The following is a 23,772-nucleotide window of genomic DNA, read 5'->3' on the forward strand; positions in this document are numbered from 1 at the left end:
GAGAGAGAGAGAGAGAGGATAGAGAGAAAGAGAGAGAATAAGTACTTTAATAAATGCTTTATAGAAATGTTTCCAGGCAAATACCTACATTCTCTTAAAACCAACAAAACAATTCAAACATGCGTCAGCCTACTTACAAGGACACTCAAAGTACATCTTTCTACACAGAATTCTAAACATTCATGAAAAAAATCATGTAACTCTCTACAGGTTTGATTATATTCAACTCTAAAATCTAGGCAAACAGGAATATTAGCAGGAAAAGAATGTTAAAGAAATAACATACAAACTGTGATATCCTATGGAAGAAATGTCAAATCCAAGACCCCACCTTCAAATGTAAGGGCTTAGATAAGATACATCCAGTCTGTGACTGTTCATGTGTGGAGTGAGCACAGCATCCCCCAGCAGACCCCTCCTGCATGGGGATCTAGCTGTGGCACTCATGGAAACTGCTCACCATTTGGCTGTGCTTTGCAACTTTCAAAAGTCTTCTATGAACATTTGGCTTCCTTTCTTAGAATCCAAATCCTGTGTACAGAAATAAGGATATGCAACTAGGAGATATGAAGTTGCTAAAAGTCTACTGATTAGTTTTTTTCTATGAATGTTTCATGAATAGGAAATTCAGAAAATCATATTGAGTATATATAAATAACTCAGTAATATAAAGTAGATGGGCTGGGCATGATAGGTAAAATTCTTGATGCCCCCCTCCATAAAAGTCCCTATTAAGAACATTGACAAAACACTATGCATGTCCAGATGCAACATACATTTATTATGACAATATTATCTCAGCTGATTCCAAAGATATGTCTACGATAAAATTAAGACAAAAATATATAAAGACCTACAGACCTAATCTTTATCATATTTAAGCTAAGCATGATGGAACACAGGTCAGAAAAAACAGAGAATTTCATGCATCTTGTACTTGCTGTAAAAGTATGAAATCCAGCCCTGGATAACAGGACCTAGACTTAGCTCAGTTAATTGTATACACATTCAGACTCTCCCAGTTCCTTTGTTTTGATTTTCTGAGCCATTATCAGAGCATGAAAGACTTTGGTCATGAAAGGAAAACAATTTCATTGTTCACATAACTTTATAAACAAATTATGGAAAGGTCAAACCCATAGACTGCAATCCCGTGAGCAGATACTATGCTGTGAACCACAGACTTAAGTGTCAGATGAAACTAGATATGATTACACATAGATCTGCATCACAGGCAGAAACCAAATGGTTCTCACTTCTGGTCAGGCTCATCTCTGTTTAAATACCAGGTAGCTGAATAGGTACCAAAGGCATAATGTACAAGTCTTCCTGAAGCTCACAGTTTAGTTAGAGAGATAAACCTTGAACAAATAATTACAAATGTGAGTAGAATGGAAGGAAACTACAATAGAAACATGTCAAACTAGGAACTAACCTGGTCTAGGGTTCTGAGAGAACTTTGTGGAGGAAGTATAAGCAAGCCCAGGGAGGGGGTGGGGGGCAGAATTAGTGTCTTCTAGCAAAAACAAGAAAAAGACAACTTCAGCTAGAACATAGAGTTTGAGGATATTTGGTAATATCCTGATTTGGTAATATCTTCACCTGAAGAAGCTGAAGAAAAGACATAAACAGAAATTTCTAAAAAAGTAGTAACTCTCTTTATTACAGGAGGAATTGGTCATTTGTTGATCAGTCCTTCCTAACGACAGTGTTGAACACGAAGCATTATAAGATGTCCAAGGAGGCCAGGGTGTAAGAAGGAATAGAGGGGTCCAGTCAGCGACCTAGTACCTCGATGCAGGTCAATGCTGTGAAGCCAAAATACTTTTAAGAGTTAACTGGGACCATATCAGAAAATTGAACTTGATGTTAAGGTAGAAGAAATATATTTTCTAATCATCATGGACACATTAAGTTTTTTAACTTCCTCTGCATCTGATTTCCTTTACTTCATTGAAAGCAAGTTATTAATGTACAGTCAAAAACGTAGCCAAATATAACTAAAATCCTAGCTAAAAGAATCATAGAAGTACCAAAAAAAGAAAAACCCAGAGTCACTACTGTACTTGCAAAATAACTATGGAAAAGAAGAATCACTCAAAATTTCAAAACTGCGCATGAATCATATGTTTTTATCTAGAAAATAATCACAGCAACCATGTTAAAATAAAACAGACACAGAAAGGGGGTAATAAGTCCCTACAATTTTGTTTCCATGAATTCAGAGCTAGGAAAAAATAATCATGGAATTAGTGGCAACTTCATTTACTGGATTCTTCTGGAATATTCCAAATTAAGAATTGGCAAACTATGGCCCAAAGGCTAAATCAACTTATCTATTTCATAAGACCTCTGACAAGCTAAGAAAAAAAATATTTTTACGTTATTACATAACTATAAAAAAAATCAAAAGAAGAATATGTTTCATGAAATTCAAATTTCAGTGTACATGTTTGTATTGAGCACAGCCATGCCCATTTGTTTACAGAAATCTATAGCTGCTCTTGCACAACATGGCAGAATAGTTGTGACAAAAACTGTACAGCCTCCAAGACCTGAAATGCTTACACTCTCACTTTTCACACACACACACACACACATACACACACATAAATGTCGACCTGTTTTATAAAAATCAATTTAGGACCTAGTTACAAATGGCAGATTGTGCAACTGTTCAGGCTGGGAGCAAGGCAGATTTGGGTTCAACTGTCAATTCTACTGTTTACTCACTTGGGAAACTGAACAAGTAACTGAAGAGGCTTCAGAGCCTCTAGCTTCAAAGTCCCCCCTCTCTGGGGCACAGCGAGGGCTGAAATCAGCCCATGTTCTCATCAAGCCAAGTACCCCTGCTGAGGGCTGGGACCACCTAACAGAAAAGGTACCTTCTAACATCTTTGCATAAATGTGCACTAACAGTTGAAGGTGGCTCTCTGTTCCCCAGTTTTCTAATCTGTAAATTAAGCAATGGCAATAGCCTCCTCTTGAGTTTTGAGTATTATATGAAGTCATAAAGGGATGAACACATACATAGTGCTTAGCGCAGTGTCTTGCACTTAATCATGCTCAGAAAACATGTTCATAGTATTATTTTTTTCTTTTTTTAAATATATTTTATTTATTTATTCTTAGGGAAAGGAGGGGGAAAGATAGGAAGAGAAACATCAGTTGCCTCTCAAGTGCCCCCAGCATGGGAGACCTGTCTCACTACCCAGACATGTGCCCTGACTGGGAATCCACAGGTCTGTGTTGAATCCACTGAGCCACAGCAGCCAGGGATGTTCTTGGTATTATTGTTACAGGTGATCCAGAAGAGTGGTTACAAGGAGGGAGAGAAGACATCTTTTGCTGTGGTTTTTTAAAACAGACATTCAGATCTTCTGAGATGGAAGAGAAATGACTGCCTAAATCCCTCTTCAGGGTCTAACCTTAAATCTCTTCAACTTAAACCTTGGTTTTTCCACTTTCAAACCAGATATACGACCACTTTCATTTATTCATTTAACAAATAACTTTGGAGCATGAACCCTGTGCAAGGACCAGGCACTGGGAGCGGGGCAAGCCCTGTATCAGCCTCTCTAGACTGCTGAGAGAGGCCCAGAGTAAACAGGAAATGACAGCTCAGTGACATAAGCGCCTTCACAGAACTGAGCCCGGATGTTCTTGCAGCACCCAGACAGGCCTCTTTATTTGTGGGATTGCTGCAATTAATCAATTGCTAAACTAATGGTGTTTTTAAATGCTTGTGAAATCCCAAAGCATCACCGTATAATAAGTAATATTACTAAATATATCTCACCTAACTAGCACATCTGAATGTGCAGAAATACTGGGTATTTTAAATATAATGCCGGGGTATTTTTCATAATTTTACCCACTGTCATCTTCTATTCTGAATAGAGATTTAATGCATACGTCAGCAGGTACATCTGATCAGCCCCAGTCACACACAGAGGAATGTGAGTTTGAATATAAAATAATAGTTACAGTTAATGAGAAAAAGGACTATCCTATGATTATCTTCAATATAAAGTAGATTATAATATTTATTATCCTACAATAATCAGTGTAATAATAAACTTTACACAAAAGTCTACAAAACAGCAGCCTGGACTGAAGCATCAAGGTCACTGTGACCTCTGACCTTTTCTCCTTCCACTCTCAGAGGCATCTTACGCTGCCTTATTTTCATGTTGGAATTCTGTCCTCCTTTGGCTTCTTCATGGGGTAAGCATCCTGATTGTTCCATTTCTTGAGCTGTTCCTTCTCTAATTCACTTCGCTTACTCTATCGGCCAAGAGAGCCTTACATTTTTTCCTCAGCTTGATTAAACTTCAAACAGGTTCCTCTATAAGTCCCTGACTGCTCTTTTTTAGGGAATCGACTTTAGAAAATTTATAGCTGCAAAATCTTTCTCTGCTAGTTTGAAATACATAGATTTCCTTTAAAGTCACTTTCCAGTGTCCTAGACCCCAGGAGACTCTGTTTCTGGACCCAAGAACCATCCTTTTGAAATGTGATCGTCACAGTGTCTGTGGGATGGTAAGAGCCTAACCTTGATGGGTGCTTTGCTCCAAGTTTTAACATTACCTTAGGTCAGGAAGATGGGAAAAGGTAAGGCCAATTAGCAGGCACAGGTGTCTACACTCCAGCTCTTAGAAACTCTCCAGCCCTTTGTCTCAGCGGAATTGAGTTCAATCTATTGTAATTGTGTTAAATAAGATCTTCCTTATCTGCTTAACTTTGTCCATTGTAATTTTTCTTTATCACTATGTACTCCTGCCACATCAAGAAAGAAAGGAGGAAAGAAGAAAGGAAGAAAGGTAGCAAGGATGATTATAGTTATCTTTTCCTCAAAGTATATTTTAAAATTAAATGGGAGAGAAAACAAATTCAGAATAAAAATATTCTTTCACGTTGAATAAACCTAGCATTATGAAAAATATCATCTATTTTTTTTCAATTTCATTAGTTTGGATATCACTGGTTTATTATAAAGATACACAAAAATTATTTACATGATAAAAGATTTCAAAACTTCAGTAGAATGGGCAGCTTCACATGATGCCATTTCCTTTCTTTCTTTCTTTATTTTAAGATTTTATTTATTTTTAAAGAGAGGGAAAGGGAGGGAGAAAGAAAGGGAGAGAAACATCAATGTGTGGTTGCTTCTTGCATGTCCCCCACCGGGGACCTGGCCTGCAACCCAGGCATGTGCCCTGACTGGTAATGGAACCAGCAATCCTTCAGTTTGCAGGCCAGTGCTCAATCCACTGAGCCATACCACCTGGGTACATGATGCCATTTCAATAATGACTTATTTCAGTCTACATACTTTCTAAGAATGTCACCATCTCTAGGTAAGAAATAATCTTTGCCATCTAGAACTACTTTGGTGCCTCCATATTCTGGGAGAAGTACTTTATCTCCAAGTTTCATGCCAACTAGTTAAATGCCAACACTTTAGGCTTGTGTATTCAACTCCCTTTCTGACATTTTAAGGGAGATGACTAAGTAAATATCTTTCATTCAATATCTTTCCACCCTTATCTGTATAGCCTGCTCCAACAGCTAGTACTGTTAGTCGCAATACTTTTCCTTGAGACTTTTCTGAATGAATAATGCCTCCTTTGCTTACAGCTTCAGCTGCACTCCTTTGAATGAATAATCAAATAGAGAAACTTTCTAAATGCCTGTCCTGCCATGATTTCACTGCGGAAGTTTGTACTCTGCTCTGTCACCCAGCCACAAGAAGGGACACACAGATTGGTCCTTGGTCCTTGGGTTGTGAATGTGGGAGATTTTCTTTCTTTCTTTCTTTTTTTTATTTCAACACTGACATCTCTGTGCACTGGAATTTAGAAAACACAGACTGGTAGGATTAACTCTAAACTTTACTTTCAGGCTATTGATAATTTGGTCTAAATTTTCTATTTCCAAGCTTTCCTTCCACTATTTTTATTCCAATCAAATATATGTACCCTCAATTTATGTTAGCTATTTATCTGTAAAATGCTTTCCCCTCCTCTCTTCTTTCAAGAACCAATTTTTATTGATTCCTCCATAAGTTCAAAATTTTTCTCTTATACTCTTTCACTTCTTGTTCTATCTCCTAAAAGTTTTTTTTCCCCATTAAAAATCAGGTGGAATTTGGGTGACTACTTCATTCCATACAACACCTCTCAAATGTGTGCCTCCAATCCAGAGCTCTCTCTAGCACTTTAGGCTTGTGTATTCAACTCCCTTTCTGACATTTTAAGGGAGATGACTAAGTAAATGTCTTTCATTCAATATTTTCAAAACAGAAATCCTCATCTTCTTCTAAAAACTGCTCTACCTGAAGACAACCCATCCTAGCTGCTCAGGTGAAAAAGATCAAAACCATTCTTAATGTCTTTCTCTCACATCCACAACTACTCTGTCTAGATATCCATCCCATGACCTCCACCTTTAAAATATATTTAAATTCAATCCAACAATTTCTCACCATCTCCACTGCCATCCCCATAGTGGAGCTATGCCCCCCTCACCTAGATCACTGAAAAGAGACACAAAATTGGTCTCCAATTTCCACTTTGGTCTCTACCTGCAAAGTCTGTTTTTACCTAAGAGCCAGAATGATTATTTTAAAACATTAAGTCATACCATGTCACTTTCCAATGGCTCCCTGTTTCACTCCGAAGAAAAACTCAAGTCTTTATAATGACTTACAAAACCTTGCATAACTTGTTTACCTCCCTCCACTCTCTTCCACTCATCTCAAGACTCCGACTCCCCCCAGCTACCATCACTCCAGGAAACTGGCTACCTTGTTCCTCTTTAAACTTGCTAAATAGAGTCCCTACCTTAGACCTTGTTTTCGCTGCTCCTTCTGCATGAAACACTCTTCCCTTGCGTGATCTTCAGAGTTCACCCCCTCACCTTCCTTAAGTATTTTCTAATATATTTTCAATAAAAATTACTTTGATCCCTTATTTAATATTACAACTTGTCCTTTCACTCTCTCTCCATCTGACACAACCAATGCCCTTTCTCAAAATTACCTTACTCTTAAACCACCTTAAGTCACATCACATTTTCCTGAGAAGTAGCAAGATCTAGGAAGACCTCCTTACAGCACACAACTTACAAATTCCAGATGAGTCATTTAACCCCAGCATCCCTCCCTGCACACTGCATTCGTGTATGGTTATGGGATACAGAAAAGGTCTGTTTTCCTGCTTGAAGCAAAAAAAGACAGGCAGAGGTGCAGAATAGGAAGAAGGATGGAGAAAAATGCCATTTCAGTGAGCTAAACACTATCTATCACAAGTGTTTGTAATCTCAACCACATCCTGAAAGACCAGGAAACCTACAAATTGCAACATTCACAAAACCTATAAATTACAACATGAATGACAGATGAAAAGAGGGGAAAATATTTTCAAAATAGAAACAGGTATTGATAAAGACGTGCCCAGAGAATTCCATAGTGACCCAAGTCCATATGGATGCTTGTTTTCCCTGTAATGTTTTCTCACAATGAGAAACACAACTATCTCTTTACAGGCAATATCAAGTTGTTCTGTTTGTTTTCTGGAGAACGAATGTCTCTCAAGTTAAAAATCAACATGTAAAATTATGAAACCATGAGATGTGAGAAAAAGTTAAGCTTAGGGATTTTCTTTTGAAGGGCAGGGTTTTTTTGTGCTTTTATTTATATATATTTTTACAAAGAAAATATATTCATAAAAATAATAGCCACATGGTCAGTCCATTTTAGTGTTCTGTTTTCATGTTCAACAATCTAATATCAAAAGTTTTCATAAACTTGAAAAATTAACCAGAAGGAAAGCAGTGTCTTATCGATGGAGTTTACATTTCAAAACATGGACAGGTAATGTAAATTAATCTCAACTAAAATATACTTTCAGTGCAGTTTCAAACTAAAATGTTTTCAAGCTATCAAAATCAAATTCCTCACTCATATGAGAAAGCACCAACATTAAAATGGATAAAATAAGAAGCTCACTCATTAAGATGCACTAATAATTTCAAAAACAGTGTGTCTCAGATACTAGAATTCAACCTTCATAACAAAAAGCGTTATTCTGCTTATATTTAATGTTCTAAAAAATAATTCTTCATTTGGAAATCATTCACCTACAAAATTTTTATTTTAAATGACTTGGATTTTATAAATATCAACATAAAATCTCTTTAAAAGCAGCTTCAGGGGGGAAAAACCTAAAATAAATTCTATACAAATTTTTCCTTGTAATGATCTCCAGCTTTATTGTTCATACCCTTTTTATTACAGTACACAGCAACACTGAGGATCCATAAATTATTTCTGGATAGAATTATTTTTAAATGGTAACTTTATGCAAACTTTTTACTTACACATTCTGTGGCTGTGACTATTAATGAGCTTGAGATGACAGATTTTCCTCCATTAAAGCTCACTGATACATCAAGAGTTCTGAAAGAAAATGAAGACACAATAATTAAAAGTAAATTAAAAACTAGATTATTGTGGAATACTTTTATTTCCTTACATAATTCAAAACCAGCCAGAAAGTCTACTCAAAAAGTCAAAGATTTTAATCAGTTAGCTCAGCCTTTTTCTTTCTCAGTTCCAGTCCTTACTGGAACAGCCAGAGGCAAATTCCTTAAGTGATATGATTGTTCCTAAAGGAAGTATTAACAAAAGTGGAAACAGTAAGAAATTCCTGTTTGTTTGTTTACAGTAGTCCTCTCCTTATCTGAAGTTTTGCTTACAGTGGTTTTAGTTATCCATGGTCAACTATGGCCTGAAAAAATTAAATGAATTACAGAAATTAAAAATTCATACATTTTAAATTGCATGCTGTTTTGAGCAGCATGATGAATTTCTCACCATCCTGCTCTGTCTGGCCCAGGACCCAATCATCCTTTCCTCCAGCTTATTCATGCTGTACACGTTTTTTCCCACTGTAGGCACTTAACAGCCTGCTCCTTTATCAGATGACTATCAAGCTTTCTCAGTGCTTGTGTTCACGTTAAGCTTATTTTATTTAATAATGGCCCCAGAGTGTAACAGTGATGCTTGCAATTCAGATATGCCAAAATAAAGTCACTACATGCTCCTTCTAAATGAAAGGTATATGTATACAGGAAAAATATAGTATACAAATATATAGGGTGTGGTACTATCTACAGTTTCAAGCACCCACTAAACAACCTTGGAATGTATCACCCATGGATAAGAGGAAACTACTGTAGTTTAAATAAATTAGAAAAAAATTCCTTAATCCAGAGAAATGCTGAGATAGTTTCAGGTTCAAAAAAATCTAAAGAGAAAAAAAAATTCTTAATTTCCATATAGTTTATTTTTCCCACCTATAGATATTACTATCATCACAAGATCATTGATTAAGAATATATAATTAGAAATAATAAACTATTCCAAAATTAAATAAAGAAAGTGATAATGAAAGACAAAGATAAACTAAAAGGAAAAAAATAATGTTATTTATTTGTAGGCATTGGTTATACATGGTCCCAAGATATTGGGTTGGCCAAAAAGTTCATTTGGTTTTTTCTATAAGATGCCTCTAGTAGTGTTTAGTTGTCTTGAACTTCATTCAAAATGATTTTGTTAAATTATATTGTGACAACTGTCACATCAGCATGCATTTTTAAAAGCTTATCAAAATTGGTGAATTTTATTTAGCCATTTTAATATTGAAGATGGAAGAAAATAAGCAACATTTTTAGCATATTACGCTTTATTATTTTAAGAAAGGTAAAAATGCAACTGCAATCCAAAAAAAATTTGTGCAGTGTATGGAGAAGATGCTGTGACTGATTGAATGTGTCAAAAGTGGTTTGCAAAGTTTTGTGCTAGAGATTTCTCACTGAACAATGCTCCATGGCCAGGGTAGACCAGTTGAAGTCGATAGTGATCAAATCCAGACATTAATGGAGAACAATCAATGTTATACTATGTGGGAGATAGCCGACATACTCAAAATATCCAAATCAATAAAGTTATTGGTGAAAATGAAAATGCGTGTCTTTTATTTTAAGGAAAAAACCTTTTGGCCAGCTCAATATTACAATACCCTGACAAAGGTAGAAAAGAGAGAGTGTAAATTTTGTCCATGGCTAAGAAATATCATAGTTAAAATATAGTTCTCATTTCCTAAATATAACTTCAAATGATAAAATAACTCATAATAATTAAAATTCTATTAATTTAGAGACCAGTAGTTTATTATTTGGGATCAGTCAGCCAGAAGTTAGTAATTTTTTTAAAAAATAGCTCTAATAAAGTATCAAAGGAAAAAATGACAAGAAGATTTTAAACTATTAAGGAAACAGCTATTTTTAAACGAGTTGACAAAAATATCATATAATCATCAGTTGGCTAGCAAATAAAAGCTATCCATTCATTAAAGCAAAAATATAGGTAACATTTTGTTAATCTGGCTTCTATACAATGCTGTGCTCCCAATTCTCATAAAATATTCTAAATTGCAAAAATTAATAGCCAGAAACTTTGCCTTAATTACTCTGAATTAATGTAATTTTGTTATATTTAAAAGATTTCTTGTCTATGTTTTTGAATCAGTTGCCAAATACTATTAGTTATGAAGAGTTAGGATTAAACAGAAACAATCTCAAGCCACTGGTAAATTTTCAATAATGACACCGGAGAGGGGAGATGAGAAATGTCGTTTAGTGCCTGCTACGTGCCAGATGCTATCATAGGCATTTTATGGACATTGTCTCTTTTAAAATGTCTCCTCACAATAACCCTTCCAGCAAGGAGTAGTTCCACAGTTCTGTAAATAGGGTACATGAAGCCCAGAAATGTTAATTACCTTGCCCAGAGTGGCAAAACTAGGATTCTAACAAATTTTGAACTCTTTCCATCATACTACAGATGCTTGATGAAATGAAAATTCTTAATGTGTTTCTTGCCTCAAGGCGATATTTTCTTTGGATTTGTACAGAAATGGAGCCAACAGAAAAGTAACTACTAGCAAACTTCTTCAAATGTGTTTTTTTTTTCAAAATTCAGGAATACTATTAAAAATACTTCTTGTAAAAAATTCTCTTCAAAACATTATTTTAAAAAAGCTTAGCTAAATCCACAAAAAAAATGAGAACTTGGGGTGTTTATATCAACTTCACTGAACTTCTGAACTATTCCAAAGCAGAATGCCAAGTGGTTTGCTTAAAAAAGAAAACTTAAAACTAATTGCTTATTCTGCAAAACTGAGTCTTGTTTTGTTTTGTTTTGTTGAAGACTAAGCATGATTGAATCCAAAAATAATCTTTTCTAGTTCCTAATTCCTCCACTTCAAAGCACATACCAGAAAACATATGACATGGTAGGCATTGTTTTAGTAGGGAGAGAGATTATTTGATTTATGATAATGATATGTATGATGGTTGCAGGAAATCTTACTGATTCAACTTGCAAGGGATCAGTAGAGCAAAGTTTTTATTTTACAACTAAGTTCACTTTTTCCTATAGTAGAAATGCATGCTGATCAGATCTTGTAGGCAACCAAAATAACTGCACATTATCCCCAAACCTCAGTCTAGTATAATGTGTCTGGTGTCATATAAAACTGAATTAAGGCTCCACAGACATGGAAAGCCACCTGATGATTCTTTTGATATCTGGACTCAATTAAAAAAATATAACCCTCACCTTCCTGATCAAAGCATTGCCATCAACAACACTACTAATAATGATGGCATTTATCGATCTATGAGCCAGACACATTACACTTATCTTCTCATTTACTTCTCACAGTCACCCACTGAATTTGGCAGTAGCATTATCTCCAGTTTCCAAATAAAGAAACTGAAGCTTAAAAGATAACTTGCCCAAATACTGGGTTTCTCTAATTCTCTAGTCACTTCTACCTCATACTACTTTAATCTTTGATAAATATTTTCAAGTGTTATATTTAAATTCATCTCACTGGCAAGAGCTTAGTATCATTCCTCTAATTATTCACTATATTCACATATTTCTCATGACTAACTATAATGACATTTACTATACGCTATTTATTTGTGAATGTATACACACACATATACATATATATATTTGCTGGGAAATATTTTTGTAAGTGTTGCAAACAGGAAAAACACACTTTGAAAGTTCCTTATATATTTTTTAAAGATTTTATTTATTATTTTTAGACAGGGGGGAAACAGAGGGAGAAAGAGAGGGAGAGAAACATCAGTATGTGGTTGCCTCTTGCACACCCCCCACCAGGGGCCTGGCCCACAACCCAGGCATGTGCCCTGATTGGCAATCAAACCAGCAATTTTTCAGTTTGCAGGCCCACCTTCAATCCACTGAGCTATACTAGTCAGGCTGAAAGTTCATTCTGTTTTTAAATTTTTTTGCTTCTTCAGAAACACAGTTTTTAAATCATTAGGACAATTTTGGCAGGGTTATGAGCTGATGCCTTTGTCCAAAGCTGTGCCGCTCCCTCGCTAGCACACAGGCTGACAAAGCCACTGCACCCTCTAATCCAAACCAATACCTTGACCTTTCTTTACCTCAAGACTCCAACATGTGTATTTAATTTTTCCTGTCATATTTTATGTTTCTCCTGTTAGTATCTATGGATTTCTTACTCCTATTGCTATGTAACTTCTGCATAAGTATGACAGTAGAACCTGTACTCTTACTTATAGAGACTTTATTACAAACAAAAATGTGTAAAGCCATGTTGTTTTTCCTTAATTCCATACAGGATGGGGCAAAAGTAGGTTTACAGTTGCTAGTATGGACAATAATATAATAATTCATAAATAATAATACAAGAGTAAACTCTGTGTTTCACATACAACTATAAATTTACTTTTGTCCCACTCTCTATATAAGTGAGAAGTGAGGGGAGATTTCATCTATATTTTCCACAAGAATAAAATTAAACTTAAAAAGAGGATATAGATTCAGCTCACATGTTAAGGAATAAGGAGTTTTGGGTTTTAACCCTAGTCACTCTACCCTCAATCTTGCATTCCTCAATCTGTTTAATGAGTATAATTGTAACCATTTCATAGTTATTTTGGGGAAGAGAACTTGATAAAATAATATATATCAAATGTCCAACCCAGTGTCTGGAACACAATACTTACTCTATAAATTATTGTAACACTTATTTGTCTAACAGATTATTCAAAATATCAAGGTAACCTTTGGATCCAAGTGTAAAAAAAAACACAGATATTACAAAAGAATGTAAAGCAGCAGTGAAACAAATACCTAACACTTTTTTTGTTTTATTTAAAGAATTTTATTCTCCTACTGCCATATAAAAATAGAGCTAAGCTGTTCACAAAATACCTAGTATATAATGTCATGCAGGTTCGTGTAAAGACATTTTTCAAGGCTATTTCCTTCCTGTTGCAAAACATTATCTTGATTAAACCCAACATTATAGCAACATTGAGCTGTGTGTTAAACCTAAAATCTAAAACTGCAGTCTAAATTGGTTGATGAATGTTTGCCAATAAGTTTATTCAATCAATCCCTCAATCACTTTATTACTAGTTAATTAAATATATATTCATAAATTACTATAATAGACCAACCTAGGCTGTGCTTGATAACAGAGCTGCAATAGCCAATAAAACAAAGCATTACAGTGTAATTGAAAGGAAGTCACATAAACCATTACAATGAATGTGACAGTAACTAAAATAGGTAAGACACCAGGGTCCTAGAGGACAAGATGGGAAACACAATGACTCAGCCTTGCCATGGGAGCATCAGCAAAGGTTTTCTGCAGGAAGACCTCTCTAAAATGAATCCTAAAGAATAATCAGGAGTTAGGAAAGAGATTAGAAGAGAATCCAAGTAGATGGAGCACTGTTTCACAGACTGAAGGCAAGAAAGTCAAAGAACAAGCACGGAACCAAAGGCCATTCAGTGTGGCAGCAACACAGAGTGCAAGAGTGAGGATATATGCCTTCAGCCTGAAAAGGGCAGTAGGGGAAGGATCATGCAGAACCCAGGATGCCACCTTTAACCATTTGGAATTAGTCTTAACAGTTTTTCAGGTAGGTAGAAATATGGTTAAAATTGTGCTTTTACAAGTATCATTCTTGTTGCAGTGTAGAGCATGGGTTGGAAGAGTACATTTCTACATAGCACGACCAGTTAAGAATGTATTTCAAAAAAACCAAAGCAGAATTGAACTAAAATAGTGGCAATGAGGGTAGTGTGAAAATCAAAATTGAGAGATAGTAAGGGCTTAAAATAAAAAGGACTGGGTCATTTATTGGTTGTGGGTGGGGAATAAGGGATAAACAGGACTTCAAAGGTTCTGTCCCGCACAGGTGGGTGGGTAAACTTACATAGGAAACACAGGAAAAGAAGCAGGTTTGCACAGAAGTACATGAGTGTAACTTGGGAACTTCAAATTTAAGGTGGCTGTGGGAAATCCAAATGAGTTAGCAGACACTGGGATAGTGGGGATTGTAGACATGTGACTAGTGGGTTTTGAGCTAAGAAAAAGATCTTGTTGGAGCTCTAGAGCCCATCTGCAGGAAAAGGAAGCCTTACAGAAGATGGGTTTGTGGGTCAGGAATCCAGCCATGCTGAAAATTGAGAGTTAAAGGGCTGTAAGAAAAGGAGCCTGAGGTAACATCTGTAAAGAAACAGCCGGGCAGGTAAGAAAATGGAGTTGTGAAACACCAGGGAGGACCTTCTACCTTCTAAAAGAGGACGGGCCACAGCGCAGACACTGCAGAGTGGGCGGGGAAGACAAGGCTGAGCGCTGACAGCTCCTCCCAGTTCCTTTTCTATAAATTGGTTCTACACTGTTTAGACTGCCTGGCAAATAGCTTAATCTACTCTGCTCCATCCTTAAAATATTTTTATCAAAGTAGATGGAGAGTAGAAACCTAAACAACCTAACATAACAAAAAGATTGTTTGGAGTGCGTTTTAATATCAATGATCACTACTGATACTCAATAGTGATAAAACTAAATTCATTACATATGAGAAATTATTCAATAGTATTATGATATATAATTGAGTAAATAAAATTCAATAAGGCCTAATGGTCACAGTGTTTATATTTAATTTTTAAAGATGTGTGACGATTCCAAAACAGGAGAATAGCTCAGTGCCATATGTCAGAATACTATGATCGCAGAAATTTCACACTCCATGAAATATGACTGACATTTCAATCCACAGTAACCAATTTTCAAGGTATTCATTTGCTACTGACTTAATGCATATCCAATAAAAGACTGCCATTTTATGATCCATTAAAAAAAGATGAAAAAATTAAATAAAATTGTGAAAGACATTTGCTGGAAGTAATAAATAATTTACCTTCAATTTGCACATACTGAAAATTAAACTGGCAACTACTCAAAAAGTTATTAAAATTAAAGTGACTTCAGCTATTTTGAAATCAAGTGATACTATTAAATATTCTGCAGAGCTTTTTAAAAGTTAGCTTTATGCATAATAAAGATCATAAGTTAAAAAATAAGATTTCATATTTGTGATAGTTTAAAGATTATACTTCTAGTTAAGACTATATATGTACATTAATGTTTTGTCTAAAATTATATTATTCGAAATGGTTAAAAGATTCCTGAATAAAGTAGTTTCTTGTTCGGCTATCTCAATATATGTGTATAACTAAAACAAACATTGCAGTCAGGAAGACTGCTGGATTTCAGAAGATAAAACAGCTATTTTCAGAGATGTTTTGAACATAACACCTAAAGTTGTATTGTAATGTTTTCAGTATTATACTAAAGATAACCTCTTTTTCACTGATTTACATATTTTAATAAAATAAAAAAGACACTCGAAAATAATCACTCAGTTTTTAGTGCCTTTCATTCAAATATGTTAAATATCTTAATAATAGTAAAAACTTTATAATATAAAGTTTAGAAGCAGGTATATAAGATTTACATACATATTTAAGGATATCCTCTACCTCATCATATAGCTGTCCCTCTTTGAAAATTTTAATTACCAAACACTCTAAAAATAATTCTAATTGTTAGAAAGATCTCTCTAATGTTGAACTAAAATGTGGCTCCCTCTACCTTCCACTCTTTTTTTCTCCTTTCCTAAGGGCAAATCAATCTTTCACATGACAGATCAGACCTGATATTTGAAGGGAGCTGATACATTACACCTGAACTCTTTTTCAGAATTTTAAATTTTATCTTATTTAGACTTCCAGTCATGACAGAGGCATAGTAAACATGCTTTGCCTCCTCAATCAATCACAGAAAGAATTACAGCTAGACTTCCAAACAAATAACACCAGAACCATCAGAAAATTGAGCTGTATGGAAATCTGACAACCAAGAATTTGAAGACCCCACATTCATCCAGATGGGCAGGAGTGGTAGAGAACAGAAACACAGAGACAGCAGAGAGGAGCAGAGACACGGAGTGGTATGCAGAGATGGTAGTGGCAGAACAGACAGTCCTACATTCACATGTGGTAAATAAAAATCGGGAGGGATGCCTTGGGAGCGAGTGATCCCAGCCCCAGGCCAGACCACACATCCCAGGGTTCCAGTGCCCAGAAGATAAATCCCAATAACTTCTGGCTGTTAAGATCAGTGGGGAATGGGGTGGCAGGAAAAAACTGCCAGATTTTCAGGAGACTCTGCTCAAAGGGCCTGCATGGACCTAGAATGTACACAGACTCACCCACTCTGGGATTCGGCACCAGGGCAACAGCTGGAAGGACACCAGTTGCACACAGGGAGTAAGTGAAGTGACTAGAAACAGGGAAAGTGCCAGGCAAACCTCCAGAAGCCAGGAAGTGAAATTGTCTCCTCTGCAAGCCCTCCCTCCACACAGAGCCACAAAGTGGTGCAGTGGGTTTCCCACCTCAACAATTACCTAGGACTCAACCCCACGTAAGTTGCCCGTGCCTTTCCTACATAGGCCATGCTACTAAGACAGGGAGTCAAAGGAACTCTATCTAATACACAGAAACAAACACAGGGAGGCTGCCAAATCTAGGAGGCAAAGAAATATGGCCCAAATGAAAGAACAAATCAAAACCCCAGAAAAAAGAACTAAAGAAAATGGAGATAACCAACCTATCAGATGCAGAGTTCAAAACACTGGTTATCAGGCTGCTCAAAGAACTCATTGAGTATGGTTATGGTGTAAAAAAGACCAAGGAAGAAATGAAGGTTACATTAAGTGAAATAAGGGACGATTTACAAGGAACCAACAGTGGAGGGGATAAAGCTGAGATTCAAATCAATTATTTGGAACATAAGAAAGAAATAGGCATTCGTCGCAACAGCAAGAAGAAAAAAGAATTCAAAAATATGAGGACAGGCTAAGGACCCTCTGGGACATCTCCAAATATACCAACATCCAAATAATAGGGATGCCAGAAGGAAAGAGGAAGAGCAGGAAATTGAAAACTTATTTGAAAAAACAATGAAAGAAAACTTCCCTCATCTGGCAAAAGAAATAGACATACAAGTCCAGGAAGCACAGAGAATCCCAAACAAGTTGGACACAAAGAGGGCCACACCAAGACACATCATAATTAAAATGCCAAAGTTTAAAGATAGAGAGAGATCTTAAAAGCAGCAAGAGAAAAGCAGAGAGTTAACTTCAAAGGAGTTCCCATAAGATGGTCAGCTGATTTCTCAAAACAAACTTTATGGTCAAGAAGTATTCAAAGTGATGGAAAATAAGGACCTACAACCTAGATTAATCTATCCAGCAAAGCTATCATTTAGAATGCAAGGGTAGATAAAGTGCTTGCCAGACAAGTTAAAGCTAAAGGAGTTCATCATCACTAAGCCATTAGTACATGAAATGTTAAAGGGACTTATTTAAGAAAAAGATCAAACTCATGAACATTAAAATGGCAATAAATTCACAACTATCAACAACTGAATCTAAAAAAAACAAACTAAGCAAACAACTAAAACAGGGACAGAACCACAGATATGGAGAACATTTGGAGGGTTATCAGCTGAGATGGGAAAGGGGGAGTATAGGAGAAAAGTTACGGGGATTAAGAAGCATATTTGTAGGAACAAAGTAGGCAGGAGGATGTTAAGAATAGCATAGGAAATGGAGAAGCCAAAGAACTTATACGTATGACTCATGGACATGAGGGGCATTATTGCTAGAGGGAAAGGGGGTATTGGGCCAAGGGGGGGCAAACAGGGAAAAATTGGGACAACTATACTAGCATAATCAATAAAACATATTTTTAAAATTTTTTTATCCTATTTAATATTTCCATACTTAGCAATACCTTGTTAGCTACCCCTAGCAGTGCTTAAATTAATTGTTTTTCCCCTTAAAGGACAATTTCCAGAACTGAATATAATATTTAAAATGGAAATATAATGCAGATTAGGTGAACTTATCACATTTCCATATATAATCAGAAAGCAATACACCCTGTGAAAGATAAACATTTCACCACCGAAGGACAGGTAGCAAGATAGAGAAACAGAGAGGGTCATCAGCCTCAACGCAGCTCACCAAGATTCTAATGTTTGTATTCGAAATAAAGACATAACTAATGTTCTGGTATCCATGACAAAAATAGATAAATTAAGTCTCATTCTTCATTGGAAACAGAAGAATAAAGCTGTGATTGTATCATCTGCTAATAAAATAGTGGAATCAGGGATTGTATAAGTAAACATTACACATGTATCTCAATACATAAGTATATTGAAAAGAAGTGTTCACATGAGAAACTGGATTCCAGGCAGAATTTGTCCAACCAGGAAAAATAAATGAAATTAATCAATTTTATTCCAGAAAAAAATGGATTATATTGAAAAGTAACAATATTGAGAAAAATAAAAAGGTTCTATTATCAAGGCAGGCTCTAATCCCAAATCTGCCACACCATTTAGCTCAATGATCCATCAGCATCAGATGCTTAAAATTTTCCACATTCACTGATATCCTTCCACTTCTTACTCAAATCACTCTGTCAAGTGTCTTCCCACACTGCCTTTTAACAGAACTAATACTATCAGTTTTATCTGACTTAGATACTTATTTCATATTTGCCAGAAGATTCTGGCCAATGTTTCTAAAAGCACATTTAACTATACCATATGCCTCCTTAAATCATCTCTATCAAACAAGCTGTAGGATAAGGCGCTGGATCATTCTGTTCTGTTTTTCTTTCTTCACAATGTGTTTATGTATGTTTACCCAATTCACTCTGTTCTTCTTGCCAAATTACAGGTTTGAGATCTCGATGACTGCAGAGCAGCTGTGTTATTGTTGATGTCTCACTAAACAAGGGTCAAAGCAGGAGGCCACCCTGCAAATACTGGACACGCCTGCACTTAACACCACAAAGCGACTGTCCTGAAATGGGGAGGATTCGAAGACCTTCCCAGAGTCCTTTCCATTCAGCCTTAAGGCATTTTGGCACAAATGAACCTCTTTTAGAAATAAACTCCCAAACAATCTACAGATTTATCTTGGTCAGAAAGTTTAATCATGGGACATTTGAAAATCAACTTGTATCCAATGAAAGAAATAGAAAACAACAGCCTTGTTACTACCACTTTTACATAATTTCTGCTTAAATACTAAGAATTTGTTCATCAGTCTAAACATCTCTATCAAATAAAGAACTTTAACAGAGATTCTCCCAAAGAAAGAAAGTACTTCAGAAACCTACTTCAACAATGCTAAACATGATATACCTGCGTAAGATTTTCCCAGACGGCTTTCCCTTTTGTTTAGTCCATGACATCAACTTCCAAATGCAAACTGAGTCCTAACCATTCAGCTACATTCTTTGTTCTCATCTCCAAGTCAGCATTTTCATGTTAACTCTCTTTCAAACCCAAATTCACAAGCCCTGGGTTTTTTACAAAATAATCTTCAAACAAATGTAATTTGGGAAATATGACACAAGGAAGAGAAAGGAACTGCGAGAGTAGGCTAATGAGATGAGGCACATGCCCACGGAGCCAGCTCTGAGACTATGCATCTGGCTTTGAGGCTGCCTGTCTAAGGTTACTTCACCAGCACGGTGTTAATTATTTAAGTGAGAGAACAGGGGGAACCATCACCACATCTGTCACCCTCACACAGGAAAAACCTTCATTCATTGTTGGGCCAGATGTGTTTACTTGAAATATAGACTAACTAGCTACTTAATGGGTTTGAGTCCTTAGCCAAAAGATAATTAGGCAAGTAAATTAAGCATCAGTCACCTTACAGGGCTAAACTGTTTCAATTGTGTTGATTTTAATCCAATCTCAGAAGAGAGCTCATCATCTACAAAAGTATCTGAAGAAAATTCAAAGCAAGGAAAAGCTCCAAATTACTTGCAACATACTTAGTAGAACAAATAATGATGTCCCCAAACGCCCAATACATTAACAAATAAAATCTTCTTAACTTTTGCCCAGTGGCATCATATACTTGATTTTTTAAAAAAGTAAGTCAAAAGTAATTATTTTACTTTGGCTGGGGTGGGTGGGAGTGGTGGGGGTGGAAAAGGAGATAAATGTACTTGAACAACAATAAAAAAAAAAGAGAGAGAAAGTAATTATTTTAAACAGCGCTCCTTCCCCAAAACAATGTTTGCTTGTTGGTGGAATCCTAGCGTCAAAAGCCAAACAGATGATGACCTCTCATGTCTGATATTTATTATGTTGTATATGGTTTTTAAAAATCACATCTCCTGAATACTTAGCCTATCTACCAATCACTAAACATTATCAGCAACACTCTCAAAAGGAGACTGTGCCCAAAGGTAAATTTTAAAGAAAATACTTCAGTATCTGAGAACAGGAATACTGCATTTTATAATTACTTTGGAGTAGAAAGTAAGGTGTCTTCCTTAAATAGACACTATTATTAATAAGCCAAGATAATTTTCTGCTCTCTTAAATGGCATTCCTTCCAAAATAGGAATCTGATCATTTTTCTCCTGTCTGATATAGGCCCCTGCCCTGGAACAACCAAATGCACACTTTTAACTGTTTGTATAACTAGTAAATCAAAGTATTTGAGAAAAATATATTCATCCTTCAGGTAACAAACATTGAGCAAATCTCTGGTAGGTCAAGCATTGTGACAGGTGCTAGCGATACAGCAAGAAACAAGGCAAACAAAATTCGTCCTAGCAAAAAGCAGATACAATAATAAATAAATGCTTTGGAGGAAAACAAAAACATTAAAAGGGAATGGAGTACCAAACAAAGAAGGGAGAAAATCACATGATTAAATAGGGTGACCAGGAAGATCTTCCTGAGAAGGTAGCCTCAGAATAGGACTTGAAGAAGATGAGAGTGAGCCATGAGGGAAAGAGCATTTCAAGCCGAGGAAACAGCAAGTATAAAAGTACTGATGTGGGAGCAAACTGATGTGGCTAGGAAACAGCAAAGAGGCCAGCATGACTGTAAGTGAAACAGCAAAAAGAAGATGAAGTGTGAGACATGGTGAGGGGCAGAGCCTGTAGGCCCTCGTGAAACATTGCAGTGCCTCGACTTTCACTGTGAGTGGAATGGGGAACTCGTTATGGAGGAGTTCATAAACCATTTTGCTTCAATGGGGTCACTCCTGCCAAGAACAGATGCAGAAAGCCCAGTGGAGAGGCTAATATATCAGGCAAGAGATGAAAGCAGCTAGGTCTAGGATGGTATCAGCAAAGGTGGTGGGGAAGAATTGTATTGTGAATATATTTTGAAATTGGAGCCAATAAGGTTTGCCGATGGCCTGCATGGAAGAGAAATCATTAATGAATCAAAGGTTTTTGACTTGGACAACAAAAAGAGTGGAGCTGCCAATGGCTAAAATAGAAAAGACAGCTGTGGAAGCAGATTGAGGGGAACAATCAAGAAGACCAATATGGAATTATAGATTTGTTAAAATAGGACCTAACATCAAGTCAATAGATTTATCATTGCTAATACAAGATATGATTACCCAGCAAGTCATGGAGTCTCACTATGCACTTGGGGTTAAGATGGCTCTAGACAGAATGGATCTACTTCAAATTCCAAGACATAGTCTAATATAGCCATAAGCGTGTTGTCAGTAATAGCGGATTCTCAGATGATATAGAAAATGAACAGTTTTTTATAGAAAGAAAAAAATGGTTCTGAGAGTCTCGCCTCTGTCAGTTATATTATGCACTCCTTTAATCAATGTAAAATAGAAAACTGATATTGCTCTAAGCTACTCAGACGACCAGAAGTGACGTCCAACAGATACCTTGCATATGTTTGCATCCACAGAAGTTGAATGTGCAAGTACACTTCAAACTACTAGATTCTGCTGGGTTCCAAGGAGAACAATATAATCTTCACTCTCTGAACACCAATTCAGACTGTGGGTTGTATACTTTACTTTCCTCTGTTCTAGGTTCAAGACCAGTATACAGTGTACCCTGCATCCTATTCATTATCATAAACGCATTGCATCCATTACCATTGGGCTAGGGAACATTTGAAACATTTCCAACCATTTCCTTTATAATTGAATGCATAGAAAAAAATCATAAGTGGAAATACTAAATTACTAGTAAAATTAATTGTAAGTGATTAAAATAAAGGTCTTCTTCCAAACTAAATATCCCTTATTTTAACCAGATATCTTTATGGTTCATTACCACACCAAGGAAACATAAGAATATAGACCTTAACAGGACTGAGAAACAAAGCACAAATATTTCCCACTCTGAGGTGTGCCTTACTGAGCCACTTTCCTTTTTAATTTTAATCTTAATATTTAAAAACTATAGTAATACTCAGTCAAAATCTCACTTTCGAACTTGTGTCTATGTGCATGTGTGAATTTAATACACTAAGGTAAAATATTGGCTGTGGCCCTGATTATTTAAAGTCTCTAACAATACTTCTCAAACCAAACTAGATAAATATTTATAGAGTTTTTTAATCAACAGATAAGAAATCAGATGCAAGAGACTTTACTGTTTTCAATGTGCTAATAAGAATATAGTTAAAGTACTAACCAGAGTGGTTTGTTTAGGGCTTACTATTTCATGTTCAATCTGTACAACAGAATACAATAAAACAACCAGTGTATATGTGTCACCATTTCCTAGTCATCTGGAGCCAAAATGTTTTTGAAATGTTTTTAATTAGGTACTCACTCTCCAACTTTACTCAGGGAAGGAGCAGGACAAAGCATAGAGTTCAGCTCCACACTTACTGGCTGTACACCTGGAAAATAAAATGCCACTGATTTGGTAAAGGGTTTTATAAATCTCATAGTTTCATTAGTAATATGAAGGGTATAGGGCAATCAGAGTTCAAGTGTGGCACATTAGCTATATTAGCATGAAAAAGCAAAAAGACACTCATCTAAACAAAGAAGAGAAGAAAAAGAAAGTGAAACAGAGATTATAGCATGCCTCATTGATACATAATATTGGTAAATTATAAATCATGATTTTTTTTATTTAGACTAAGTTCATACATTGCAGACACTGTATTGTTATCATCTACCTCCTCAATAAGTCAAATATTTTAGATTTTTTAAAGCTAAATGGCATATATGCATATAATAGCAGAATTTTAAAATGGTAACAAAAAAAAGGAATCTCCAAAAAAGAATTAATTTATTTCAAGAATTTAATAAAACAGTTGTGTCTACAATAAAAAAATACATTTTATAAAACTGAATGCTTAAATTGCCCTTGCAATTTTAATAATATATGGGAAAAATAGTCTAGACTATAAATCTTCAGAAAAGTTACATAATCAAATGGATAATCCCAGAATGGGA

General features: G+C 35.8%; 1 protein-coding gene across 2 annotated transcripts in view; it reads right to left on the minus strand.

Annotated features, from left to right (window-relative positions):
- ANTXR2 (ANTXR cell adhesion molecule 2) overlaps positions 1–23,772 on the minus strand; it is a 151,570-nt gene that overhangs the window by 89,154 nt on the left and 38,644 nt on the right. For both annotated transcript variants that reach the window (XM_045857846.1, XM_045857845.1), the window contains exons 10-11: positions 23,138–23,207; positions 8,383–8,461 (exon numbers count right to left, since the gene is read on the minus strand). In XM_045857846.1, coding sequence (XP_045713802.1) covers positions 8,383–8,461; positions 23,138–23,207 — 149 coding nt within the window. The remainder of the gene's footprint in view (positions 1–8,382; positions 8,462–23,137; positions 23,208–23,772) is intronic.

The sequence above is a fragment of the Phyllostomus hastatus genome, unplaced genomic scaffold (assembly GCF_019186645.2).
Source record: "Phyllostomus hastatus isolate PE091 unplaced genomic scaffold, TTU_PhHast_1.1 phas_scaffold_1674, whole genome shotgun sequence".
Lineage (NCBI taxonomy): Eukaryota > Metazoa > Chordata > Mammalia > Chiroptera > Phyllostomidae > Phyllostomus > Phyllostomus hastatus.